General features: G+C 40.7%; 1 protein-coding gene across 4 annotated transcripts in view; it reads right to left on the reverse strand.

Annotated features, from left to right (window-relative positions):
- Positions 1–13,870, reverse strand: part of zmat4a (zinc finger, matrin-type 4a) — a 106,228-nt gene that overhangs the window by 23,365 nt on the left and 68,993 nt on the right. For 2 of the 4 annotated variants that reach the window (XM_054772744.1, XM_054772745.1), the window contains exon 5: positions 12,847–13,068. In XM_054772744.1, coding sequence (XP_054628719.1) covers positions 12,847–13,068 — 222 coding nt within the window. Of the gene's footprint in view, positions 1–2,676; positions 2,774–12,846; positions 13,069–13,870 lie in introns of all 4 variants that reach the window. The other 2 variants (XM_054772743.1, XM_054772741.1) reach the window with 2 other exon arrangements.

A 13,870-nucleotide genomic window follows, 5' to 3' on the forward strand; every position in this document is an offset into this window, starting at 1 on the left:
CGCTGCCACATCGTGTCTTTGTCAACAATCATGTCTTCAGTGAAGGTAAAAGTAACCTTAAATGTTCAGCTGTCCCTTTCATTCATCATTTATATGTCTTGTTATGCATTTTGAATGGTTTCATGCATGTAAAACTATAATTGTACAACTATAAGAACATGTTTTGTGTAAATATTTTTGCCTTTCTAGAACAAAATAGTTGGATTTACCATATTTCTTAGGGGAAAAATGGACCCGGTTAGAGCAGTGGTTGCCATACTTTTTACAGTGACGTCCCCCTTCAGACGTTTGACCCGAGGCCATGTACCCCTACTCCTGCACACTTAAGAACACACATCTTTTGACGTTAATTAACTTGAAATATTGAACACGAATCATCAAACTACTAATTAGTAGTAATTAGTATTCATTTTCGACCAGTCCAGGGTGTAAGTAAAAATCCAACATATCTTTTACAAATATTGAACATAGTTAATTGGCTAATGGATTTGAAAGTAGTTCTGGGTCAAAATGTGTATGTTGCACGGTTACATCTTGATAACGTTTCACATGAGCACTGATAAATAGATACATAATCATCCTGCATATCTTTTATTCCAGTTTGTTGTTGGCATTCTTCCGTTTGAATGTGAGCATCACTTTTTTTTGTCCACTGATGATGGCTGTGGTTTAAATCTGCATAATAATTTATGACCAAATTGAAGGGGAAAGTTTAACAATCACAATAAAGCAGTATCTGAAGGACAACAAAACATACAACCAACGATAAAGCCCCACCACAGTGACAGGATTGGAACACCAATATAAATAAAATCTTTGAGATGAAACACTATTAATACACAAAATCATCATCAAACTTACTGATTTGTTCACATGATGCACACAGAGCGATGAACGACATCGTGTGCTGTCGCCTACCTGCTTTCTGCTCCGTTCTCCATTACACCATGAGGCGTTCAAGTGCACTTGTAATTGAGAGTGTTAGGCGCTAATTGCTTTTCATTTTTATTCACGTACCCCCTATTACAATCGGCGTAACCCCGGGTGTACACGTGCCCCGCTTTGGGAACCTACGGGTTAACGTATGTTTTGGTTAGAGTCGGACTTTCTGGAACAGATGAATGACGCTAACCAAGGTTCCACTGCACAATTAATAATAATAATCGAAGACTGGTATTTCATTTTCATGAAATCACCTTGGGGCACCACCTTGAAAAAGGGATCATTTTTTATATTATATAAGATACTGAGATGAAATGCAAATGCAAAATCTGAACATGTTTAAAGAAATGTGTGTGTGTGTGTGTGTGTGTGTGTGTGTGTGTGAGAGAGAGATAGGGAGATAATGTATGCATCTGTGAACACCCAATCGGGCAGACGCCTTGTGCAAGAACACAAAATAATGTTCTTTGTTAATGTGTTGGTACAGCGCACACCTGAACAAAGAACATATGCTAGTGGGAGATTCAAAGCTTCTCTCTGCATCAAGAAAGTTTCATCCAGGGGTGTCCAAAGTGTGGCCCGTGGGCTACATGCGGACGGCGACTGTTTTTTTTAATTGACCCCACAAGAAACCTAAAAAAAACCAAACAAAAAAACTACAACAGCAAAAATGGGGGGAAAAAAATCACAAATAATTTTACAAGAATAAAGTCAAAATATTAAAAAAGAAAAAAGTTGTAATTTTACAAGAATAACATAATATCATGAAGAAAAATAACATCATTTTAGTAGCATAACATTGAAATATTAAAGTTTTTTTTTTTTTTTTAAGTCATAGTATTATGAGAGACAAAACAATGAATCAAGTGGTAATTTTTGGAAAATTTGATTGTGGAAAAAAGTTATAACGTTAGGAGAATAATGTCAAAATATTCCGAGAATAGAGTCGTCATTACAAGAAGAAAATTTACAAGAAGAAAGTTGATATAGTTGGAAAATTACAACAACAGCAGAAATGGAAAAACAGCTGTCATTTTCTGAGAATAAAGTCAAAATACTAAAATAAAAAAGTCATATTCTAATGAGAAAAAAACTCAGGTTTACGAGAATAAACTCAGAATATTATGAGGAAAAATAATGTCATTTTTGTAGCATAGAGTTTAAATATTAAAGAAAAAATGTGTCGGTTTACAAAATACCCAAGTGACCCTTGCATCCTTTCATTTTTCAGTATGTGGCCCTTAGAGGGAAAAAATGTGGACACCCCTGGTTTACACAATACGTGTGATCAATTGATGTAAACTGGTGCTGTTGGTAGCAAAAGATCCCTTTGCATGCTTTGAAGACCTTTTGCAAATATCGAATTTTGAATAAAATTCAAATTTCCACATGAAAATGGCAAACGCCTTCATTTTTCTTCCAAACAAAATTGCAAAGCGCCTGAATTTAAATGAGCAGCACCACGATGCCCCGAGCAAAATGAGCACATCTAAAATTTCAGTCTCAGCATTGCCTCTTTCCACAATATTGTCATAATTTATGCATGCGGCGTGAAACGCACCGTATCTAAAATGCACAGGCCTTCTTGGGGAGCAGGGGGTTTCAAGGACACAGATGAAAGCAAGGAGAACAACCGTTTTTCATGCCAAAATGAGAAGTAGTGTTTAGCATTACATGCATCAGCATCAATACTTAAACGTGCTGCCGCAGCCCACAGTGGCGTGATCGTCTCACTTGTTTTGGTGCTTTGAGCCCTGCAGATGCGCATGGTACTGCGCCACCGAGTTCAATGTCACGCTGCACACGTCACAAGTATAGCTCCGTTTCAGACCTGGAAGTGCACAAACACACTAGAAATTCACCTTATCTTCAAATATTTGCATGCATTTTCACTTTCTGTGGATTTACGTTCATAAGTATACCAAAACGTGACAAAACATTCATTGTAAAATACATTTAAAAAATTAACAGTTAGGCCACAAGTCTCAAAAATGTTAACACAAAACACGTTTTTATAGTTTTACATGCATAAATCAATCGAAATGATGAATGAAAGGGATAATTAACATTTAAGCGTACTTTTACTTTCACTTAAGACTTCTTGTTGGCGAAGACACGATGTGGCAGCAAGATCAACACGGACACCACCTTGTTATTTCTTAAATTCAATAGTGTTTCTCAACTTCTTTATCATAAAGCCGGTACTTGCAACTTTCTTTGGCTCCATTTTGGATTATTTTGTCACCAAGATCAAAAGAAAAGTGGACACGTGAATTCAAGGAATAACTCATAGCAAACACAAAGGTGGTGTTTTAATCTCGCTGCCACATTGTGTCTTTGGCAACAATCACGTCTTCACTGAAGGTAAAAGTAACTTTAAATGTTTATTTATCCCTTTCATTCATAACTTAAATGCATTTAGAATTCTTTTCGGCATGTAAAACTCTAATTGTAAAACTATAAAAGTTTGCTTTCTGTAACGGATTAATTGGGTTTACATTCAATTCAAGTATGTTTCGGTGAGATGGCCGCACGGTGGCCTGGTGGTTAGCATGTTGGCCACACAGTCAGGAGAAGACCTGGGTTCGAATCTCCGTTGGGCATCTCTGTGTGGAGTTTGCCTGTTCTTCCCATGCGTGCGTGGGTTTTCTCCGGGTACTCCGGTTTCCTCCCACATTCCAAAAACATGCATGTTAGGTTAATTGGAGACTCTAAATTGTCCATAGGTATGAATGTGAGTGTGAATGGTTGTTTGTCTATATGTGCCCTGCCATTGGCTGGCGACCAGTCCAGGGTGTATCCCGCCTCTCGCCCGAAGTCAGCTGGGATAGGCTCCAGCATACCCCCGTGACGCTAATGAGGATAAGCCACATAGAAAATGGATGTTTCGGTGAGAGTCAGACCTTCTAAAACAGATTAATGATGCTAACCAAGGTTCCACTGTAGTAATTTTGCTTTAGTTTTTCTATTTTACACTATTGACTTTAATTTGCTCAAACCATTCTAAGTAATTGAATTGTACTATTTTGATGATGAAATGTTTCTGTTTGCCAAAAATCTTTGCCCTGCGTTCAAGCACCTATTCATTTCACTATTTATTTATTTCATGAATATCACTGGCAACATCCATTTTTTATTTTTCTATTTGTTACAGGAGGACGACGTGGAAGAGAGCCAGGAACCAGGTACAATACGGAAGACAATGGTGATGTCAAGTGACATGAGGAGGGATCTCAACAGCAAAACAGATAAACAGCATGATAACAGTGAGGAATTGAAGAGTGAAGGAAGATACATCACTTTGTTAACAAATTGATGGCCTGGAAGGAAAAGTGGACGGTTTAAAGAAGCAAAATGGATAAAAGGGTCGCATTCCAGGCCTTGTCAATTAGCGGCCCGCGGGCCACATGTGGCCCAGGTGTGATCCCCCAAGTGCCCCAGACTGTGGGTGATCCAGACAAGCAAAAAAAACGGAGAAAAAATATTAATTTACGAGTCCTCAGAGCATTTCTGTGAAAATTCCTACTATAGCACAAACTGTCAACACGGATTTAATTTGTAAATGAATAAATGTATTGATTATCACCAATAAACTATTGCTCAATTCATACACAGGGGCTTAAGTTTCACTTTCTAGAGGGGTGTGGCAACTACTATATGAGTCTGTATACCTTCATTCTGGGTTCTGAGTCCAGCGCTGTCACCAAATATATTGCTCCTTTTTTTTTTTTAACACAGTTTGAAAACTTTGTACATTTTGTGATCATTCACTATTTCTCAGATAGCAACGCAGCCCAAAGAACCAGGAGGAAGGGCTAGAGAAAATAAATGCCATGACAAAACCATATCATACTATACATCTGGCAACATTTAAATGGTACTTTATTCACAAAGCACATCTCCACTCGGTGTGGTCGCTGTCTTTATGGTATTTTGTGGTAATTTGTCAACAAATAGAGATTGAACTTGAGAATTGAACAATAAAAGTATTAAGAGTTGAAGCAAATATCCTTTAACTCTGTGGTGAGCGAGTCGAAATCAGGTGGCAAGCTTGTTGGAGACCCCTGCTATACAAATTCCGTGTTCCAATACAACAAGTAAATTCATTGAATCTGAGTTCTGCATCCCAGCCAATACAACGTATTTCTGATACGCATCATGGCAATGGCAACCGCATGTCTAGTGGTTAGCATGCTGGCCACACAGTCACAGTCTGGAGATCGGGAAGACCTGGGTTCGATTCTCCCTTGGGCATTTCTGTGTGGAGTTTGCGTGCGTGCGTGAGTTTTCTCCATGGGTTCAGTTCTCCCTTGGGCGAATTGGTGACTCTAAATTGTCCGTAGGCATGAATGTGAGTGTGAATGGTTGTTTGTCTATATGTGCCCTGGCGACCAGTCCAGGGTGTATCCCGCCTGTCGCCCGAAGTCCAACATACCCCCGTGACCCCAATAAGGAGAAGTGGCATAGAAAATGGATGGATGCATCATGGAAATGTCAGAAGGAAAAAGAAAAAAAACACATGGAATCGTCTATCAGTGGGATACATATCAGTCTTCAACCATATGTGGCTACAAATCAGACATGAAACAAAAAGCCAGACATTATTAGAATGTCTCAGCTACACACAAACAACACAACTGCAGTAACCCAAAGCTGCAAAGATCAATACAAAGCCTTTTTGATGATATGTAAGTCTTATTACTTGTTGTTCTGTTTGTTGATGTTTGCTGTAAATAGCGTATATATTTTTGATTTGTATTACCTTGATTTTGCATTTTCTCTGCTCTTGTGCGCTTTTGTATCTAATATTGTGCACTCTTGCAATTTTGCTGCTGTAAATCTGGAATTTCCCCTTGTGGGACTAATAAAGGCATATCTTATCTTAATTTACGTGTTGGTGCCCAATCTTGTCAGTTCTGTTTCTGTACAGGCGTGAAGTCTTTTTGGCGCAATCGGTGTGCTTGTGTGTGTGTTATCTGTCTCTGTGTGTCAGTCCTGTGTGTGCCTGAGCCGGGACACCAGTCCCTCTGTCGCCTTGAACAGAATAAGCAGTATAAATGATAAATGGATGGACGTATATTATTATCTGAGTTCATGTAACCATGCACGCTTGGAAAAATGATCCAGGTAAGTTTGATCTTTTTGGCAGCGAGTTCTTCAGACTGAATTAAGTAGGGGCACCAGGCGGGCAATACCCTTATCCATCCTATTATCTATTTAGTTGACTGTATTTACCCATGTTCAGGGTTCAACTTACGTGTGAGTCAATGGAAGCTAAGCCACCCTGAAGCGCACCTGAGCTCCCATAAAGACATATCTAACGGGATACATGGTCAATATTCATGATTCTATTTTATTTTCTTTAATTCCCAAGACCTAAGTACTAGAGAGCTTTTTCTGAAGTCAAAGCATTTATTTCAATCTACTGTACGTTCGCACCCTCATCTTTGGTCACAAGCTTTGGATAGTGACGGAAAGCTCAAGATACAAGCAGCCAGAATGAGCTTCCTCCGCAGGGTGGCTGGACTCACGCTTACAGGATCTCGGTCATTCAGAGACACTCAGAGTAGAGCCGCTGTTTTGACCTGACTGTGGCTCTCCTCGTAATAGGTTTCCATTCCACATGTTTTGTTAATGGTGTCTTCTTGACTTGTCAGTACTGTGTTGTCTGCTCTTTTGAAACAAACCGGGTTCTGATTGTCTGCATCACGGTCCTGCTAGAGGATAAATAACACCAAGTAACTAGCATGCGTCAGAAAAAACAACAGGGTCTGTAAAACTGAAAAAAACCTACAACTAGGGATGTCCAATAATATGCATAGTTTTTCCTGCCGATAGTGATAAGCAAGTGACAACGTGCTTCACACAACAATAATATCGGTATCAGGAATGAAGTGCTGAACATATAGCATATCTGTAAAAAGCCAATGTTGAGCGTCTGTACCGACAACATAAGTTTCCAGACTGATACCACTGACCGGTGAATGTAAGTATGCATTTTATTGTCTCGCAAGCGACTACACAGGACCGCTATCACGTCTAAATCAAAAGCTAGACAGAGCTGTAGGGCGTACAGGTTGTCACATGTCATTGCATTAGTCCCCAGCCACTGAGGGCAGAGAAAAGTGGGTGGTTTTGTTTATAAAATATGAGCTGTTTCTGTTGGGGCTGCAGACCTCGGACAGGAAAAAAGAGGAGCTCTGCTCTGTCTTCTATGGCCCTCTTAGCAACTAATGAGTCAGGTTGTACACTGAGGTGTGAAAGGTCAATCAGAGAGGACGGTGGAGTGTGCCTGGAGCAAGACATGCACAGTTAATGTTTTTATTACCTAAATGTGGCCATTAGTGTCAAAATGTGTTATGCTTAATTCGACTGAATTCGGGTCTTTGTCACTTACTTTTGCATAGTATTTCCAGACGATAATTTTAAACTGCTTGCTACAGTATATATTATACAGTTGCGCCACACTTAGATATGACTGATGGAACATTACAGGGAGACACACAATAGATACATTGTTCTCACTCGCACCAGCTTAACTCTCACTTTTCACTTTCCAACTGCTAAATATGCTCTGTATACTTTCATTCTGTGCTCTTTCCACAATCTTTCTCATTGAAGATACTCGTTGACTACTTCTTCGATAGCATCACGGTCCAAGAACTGGGAAGAAAGGCTAAAGAGAAGAAATAAGCCATCACATGCTTTATTCATTCCAACACAAACTTCTATGTGTTTGGGATCCTTGTCCTATTGGAACACCCAATTATTTCAGCCACATAGCTGCTGACCTGGCCATTCTGCAGGACCATGGCTTCTTGGTTACATAGCTTCGAGTTCCGCTCCCTTACAACCATGGAGAGTGTGCAGTGGCACTACCATGTCTCTATTGAGGAGCTCCTCTGAAGAACAAACCAGCTCAACATCCTCCAAAGAACACGGCGCTGGGTAAGAACATATCCTCCGCACTCCCCACTGACCACCCCAACTGAGTCATTATAAAGTTTCTGTCATCAGCTGGCTGGAGACGTCTTCATGGCCGTCTGCGTACCCATTCGTCCGATGTTGACAACTACGATCTCCAGCAGATTCAGCTGATGCTGGAGGAGGCCCCGACCGCACGAGCTGTAGACATCTGGTCACCCTAGTGGGCCCAACGCCGCGCTAGCATGAGTTTTAAGAAGAACTAAGACGTAGCCGCTCAAAGCCTCACTTTGACGCCTCCAAACGTTTTGTCATTATGGTCAAATGGCTCAATTTTTGTCTCGTCTGACCATAAAACCTTTGTCCAGGAAGTCTCCGACTTATCCAGTCAAGCTTGACAGTGTCAACTTTGGAGCATGGACGTCTTTCTTGGTCAGCACCCTGTCAGTCCATCATGATGCAAAGCTGGCTTCACTTAAGTAGAACAGTCCTCTTCAATGCAGGATTGGTGGTTCCTTAGTTGTTCCTGAACATCATAACTATTTTCCCTTTATCCAAAGTTGACAGAATGGGTTTTCTTCCAGAACTTGGCAAAGTGGTCACACAGTCAAATAACAGAATTGTTTGAATTGATAATCTTTGAATCTGCAATTGTTGGCTCCAAAACACTTTCCCAACTTGTGAAAAAGCGAAGAACCTAACCAAAAGTTGCTCAGATGTTTGTCGAAGAATAGGGCTGTTCCATCACCCTGTTCCATGTCAGACAGAAGGAACGTGCGCTTCATGTAGATATGAGCAGCGTCTTCACCCCTTTCATGTCTGTCCAATTCAAAGTATGTACACCACAGCAATGCATCACATTCCAGGGTGGTGGAACCTTCTCATAAAACTACTGAATATTACATCACATGTACGTCTTCACAGTCTGAGAGGATGATGCTGAGGGTCAGAAAGAGGGAAGAGCAGCATCAGGTAGTCCAGAAAGAAAGATAAAAAGGAGATCAAAGTGGCAAACAGAAAATGAGCAGAGGTAGCATGGAAGAGTGCACTGGCGGCAGCCACCACCTCCTCTGCATCACTTCTTTGCCTGCTTCAAAGAGGTCTGCCTCCCACTGCACTCTTAATTCAGTCCAATACACTATGTTGGTGAATGCCAGATGGGATGATTTGCCACTTCATTACTAATTGATAGTCACTACAGAATTAATTAGCCTCATTGCTGAATGGAGATAATATGTACCCATAAATACTAAAAACATGCAAACATCCTTGCATCAAGGGCATAGCTCAGAGAAAAGAAAGCCTTTGACTAAAGAGTAGGAGCGTCGAAATGGCAAAATCATGATAAAGAATGAAAGGAAACTAATACCAACTGGTTTGAAGCCTTCAACCATCTGAAGCCAACTTAGAAAAGTAAGAATCAGTTTAGAAATCCATGTTGACTGTCCGTGAAAGTAACAAGCTGTTAAATACTGGTTGATTCTTGAGTGACTCGAGGTCAGTCCGTTGAAGAGCGCAGGGTAAACATAACAAGTGGTGACAAGCTGTGGTAACATGTGGTGAACTATGATCTTCATGCTCTTTTGCTGTGCTTTGGTCTGCATCAACATGGAAAGAGGATGGAGCATGGAGCCTATCCCAGCTGACTTCGGGCGAGAGGCAGGGCATACCCTGGACTGGTCACCAGCCAATCACAGGGCACATATAGACAAACGACCATTCACCAAGAGATAGATGCCCAACGTTTACATATTTAAACGATTAGTAGTAGTTCAGAAGTATGGTGTAGTATAGTAATCATAAAAGTCCCAAATTAATGTCACATGGATCTGATGTTTATCCTGGCTTTGCCATCGTCAATTATTTTAGATGTATTTATTGAGACTCTCCATTTAACTACTGGAATGCTTGGAATTGGATGGCTAGCTCCCAGTATTGTTTTTCACCATGCAGTTAGGTCCATTTAGTCTCCAGTCTACCTTCCTAAATAGAGCAACCATCTTTCTACAGGCCTCTCTATCATGCAGTTAGTTCCATCGACGTACCGACAAAGTAGCTGTGGGTGCCACAGAGGATGAACAGCTACTACGTCAACCCTGTGGAGGCTGTAGGAGAGAGGAACTGAGGAGAAATATGTGAAACCATGCCGTGGAATCATACGGAGCAGCGGGCAAGTCAGGGAGAGAGCGCCATAGAACCTGAACTCTTCCACCGCAGCGCACCTGGCGCTGTGGGAGGTGGTTCACGAAACGGGCGCTCGGATGAAGAGATGAGCACATGAGACCCCCCACCCCCTACAACTTGCTCACTGTGCTTGTTCTCACAGCTGCCCTGAAATGCAACACTGCACGCAGGCGGCCTGCTGCCTTCACCACCAACAACGACCCAGTGGGTACCCTCTCAGCTTCTCAACTGTCATCCATCTAGAAGCCCACCACCATCTCCTACACCTTGGTGCCGGTGCCGTCAAATTTAGTCTGTGTTTTGATGTAGTAGACCACAATATTCTATTAAACAGAATGAAATGGATTACGGTGTCCCTCAAGGCTCAATTTTAGGTCCAAAATGTTTAATGTGTACATGCTGCCGCTTGGAAACTTCACATCACAGTTATGCTAATGATATTCGGCTTTACATTGCCGTGGCTCCTGATGACCCAGGACCAACTAATGTCCGAACTGTATTTTATAATTAAGGGTTTGTCCACTTGGGAATGTTTTCAGGTCAAACGGTAAAGCATTTTATCATCCACATGGCAACGGCATTTTGGGTGCATTGATTTTTTAAAAACGTCTTCCAGAGTGGGAAAATCTGACAACGCCGCCTTGTCATTGCCGTGTGGACAAGCAAAGCACTACATTCTGAGAACAATGTCACCACCCCATCGCTGTCACGTGACCAGAAGTTAGTGTTTGTGTACTGCTGTGGAAATGACCTTGGCATTCTTGTGAGAATTTTTTGTCTCATACCCCAAAGGGAGTGGACCTTATGACCTTACCACAGACCTTATGAGCATGAGTTCTTTCTTCCTCTATTGCAGGCATCACAAACTCAATTTGTCACCAAAATCCAAAACTCAAAGCTGACTTTAAGCCGAACAGGACAAGTACCCCGCCCCACAACTTTGTACCTTTGCTATTATTTATCCAGATATTTTCAACACTTGTATCTTTCTTGATATTGAAAGTATTAAAACCGCTCTTAAAACCCTCTTGTCCTTTTAAGCAACATAAGTGGTGAATGTAGCACGCTCACATGTATCATTGGTGCACACACAAGTTGCAAACATGACAGGCCATGTCCAATAATCCAGGCTCATAAGTAAGCGGTCTGCATGCCTTTTATCCCGGTTCCCCCCGCGCTCAGTGCCAGGACTGGAACATACCAATATTATGTGCCAGCCAGCTGTGGTTGCGTTTTCATTTTTTTATGTGGACATTAGAGGTGTCATGAGACACACAAATAGAAGGAGCTCCTTGCCAGAACAAAATAAAATTGGGCGGAAACCACAGAAGAAGAAGAAATGAAAGAAGATGCAAAAACAAATAAACGCACATAACTAGCCGGTGAAGTTAAATGGAAAGATCCGGTAGCATTGTTAAGATCCAAAAGTATGGACTCACTTTGGTTTTTATAGCATGGCCGAGACAATGCAGACTTTGCAGTATTATGGTTGCTTTGGTGGTTGTTGTGGTTGTTTCAATAGTGAGCTGTCTTATGTTGTTTTAAGATGTTATTTTGTACAGACAGGGTGTAATCGTTTTAATGTGGTGTTGTTTCTAGTCATACACACTTAAATTATTGTTACTATTAGTGTTCCAAGTCTGAATTTGGCACCCTTAGTGATGGTTGTGCAATTCGTGTTATATACTGTATAATACTGTGGCCACTTCAAGTCCAGCAATGCAAATAGGAATAGTTGAAACCGGAGGAACTACTGTACTCAACCAAGACAGCACACATATTTTACTGAAACACAATCACAACAAAAACAACATGGACGTTATTTTAAACTCTGAGCTTGGTTTTATTCCACATATTAAACACATCAGAGGATTTAAACTGGATTTAACCATCTTAAGGATTCTGCAAGAGTTTCTCTCTCGAGCAAAAAGACATGTCGATGCGTGCTCTTATCTCCAGTTGTATTGATCACCATACAGCTTTCTGCTCTTCCAAAAAATAGGATTCACAATTTAAAACCAAAGGAATACATCATCTATGTATTTGTCCCAGTGCGTTTCAGGATCGATTTTTAGGTATTTTTAGTAGTTTATAGTCTTGGTGCTTCTTATTTATCAAATTTGCTAGTACCATAAACCCTTACGGACCCTGAGGTTCTCTGGTACCGGCCTTTTAATCATTCCCAGAGTTGGAACAAATGCCCACGGTGAGTTCATTTTTTATGACCCATGTCGGTGGAATAGCCTGCCAGACGACATAAGAGCTGCAGAAAGCCTGGTTAGTTTAAGAGGAGACTCAAGATCCAGTTGTTAATTTAGTTTTTAACTCATTCAAAATGTCTATACTTATCCATTTTAATTAAATGTATTTGTTATAATGATGGTTTTAGCTTAGCTGTGCATTACAGTTTACTTAGTTTACTTGTATAATTATTACTTACAATTTTAATCAATTTCTATTCAATTTAATTGATGGTTCTTAAGCAAAATGTATCTTTCATTTGGGGATTTTATTTTTACCCTAGTTCAAGTGTTTCCTGACTGGGGCTGTATGCACCCCAAGCGATGACTGACATTGATCAGCTCCGCGCGTTTTTTCCTGTATTACTGTGTTCTCAGGGGTGTTTGGGTAGGGTGGTTTGGGGTGGGATGGTGTTTGGGATATGCCACGTTGATGGACGGATTGGGATTGATGGATTCAGTTTGCATTAAAACAACAAAACTCCATCAATTTATCCATTTTCAATTTTTCTTGTACAAGTAGTCATTCTACATAATATTGGTCAAGCTTTCATACCTTTCATCTCACCCATGTCCAGAGTCTTCCCCAGTTGCTCCAGAAGGTCTGCTCGGGCAGCGTTTTTCTTGTGCTTTTTGCCATCATAATGTTGTTGAGCCATGCCGGGATTGTTGAACCAAGCGTTGCATAGTTGGCAGTAGCGGTCCGAGTCACGTCGCTGTCGTGGGGAGGTTATGGGAGATGTGTCTGGAGAGCTCCGTACAATGCTGGGGGATACCTCTGAGGAAAACACCACAAAACATTATAATAAACTTTGTGGGAAGGGATAGGATTACTATCCTATGCTATAAAAGTAAAAGGAGAAAAAATAGAACACGTCATTTTAGTTGACAATTGGTCATGATTTTTTATTTTGTTTTTTAATTTGTACTATTTTGTTGAGACAAAATGTATTATGTAATATGACATTAACATACAATAACATTATTATTTGTATTTTAGCTCCTTTCGCCATTTTTATGCTTACCGTAATTACTGGTGTTTTTTGTCACGCTTTGAACCCTGTGGCTTGTACAGTGATGCGGCTAATTTATGACTAAAACTACATTTCCCATGATGCTTAGAGTGCAGCTTAAGGAAGCAGTGAAGTGGACACTATTATCCTGTTATGAAGTCTTACGCTGTGATTGTGTTTTGATTTGACAAATCTTAAGTAAGTTGGATCAAGTGTAGAATTATTACAGCTTCTGTTTGGACTGCTCGGATCACCAACCGTCACTATTGTAACAGTTTGATTTAGCATTGATCGATTGGTCATGCCTGGAAAGTGGGGAGCATGGATGACGTCATATAAAAGGTGACTGTTGTTGTGATACGCTGTGCTCACACCTTGAGTTGAATAACAAAGTCGGCATGTCCGAGGACAACTCAAGCTAAAGGGTTAATTTGCCTTGAGACGAAAGACGCTGAGAGCGACAGCGAAAGGGAGAGAGACTGACAAAGTGTGTGACAAAGAAATTATGAGGCTGTTCAATTGTGAAGAAGACTTTAGTGCTTTTAGTTCCCAGGAAGAGGATGAGGA

The sequence above is a fragment of the Dunckerocampus dactyliophorus genome, chromosome 4 (genome assembly GCF_027744805.1).
Source record: "Dunckerocampus dactyliophorus isolate RoL2022-P2 chromosome 4, RoL_Ddac_1.1, whole genome shotgun sequence".
Taxonomy (NCBI): Eukaryota; Metazoa; Chordata; class Actinopteri; order Syngnathiformes; family Syngnathidae; genus Dunckerocampus; species Dunckerocampus dactyliophorus.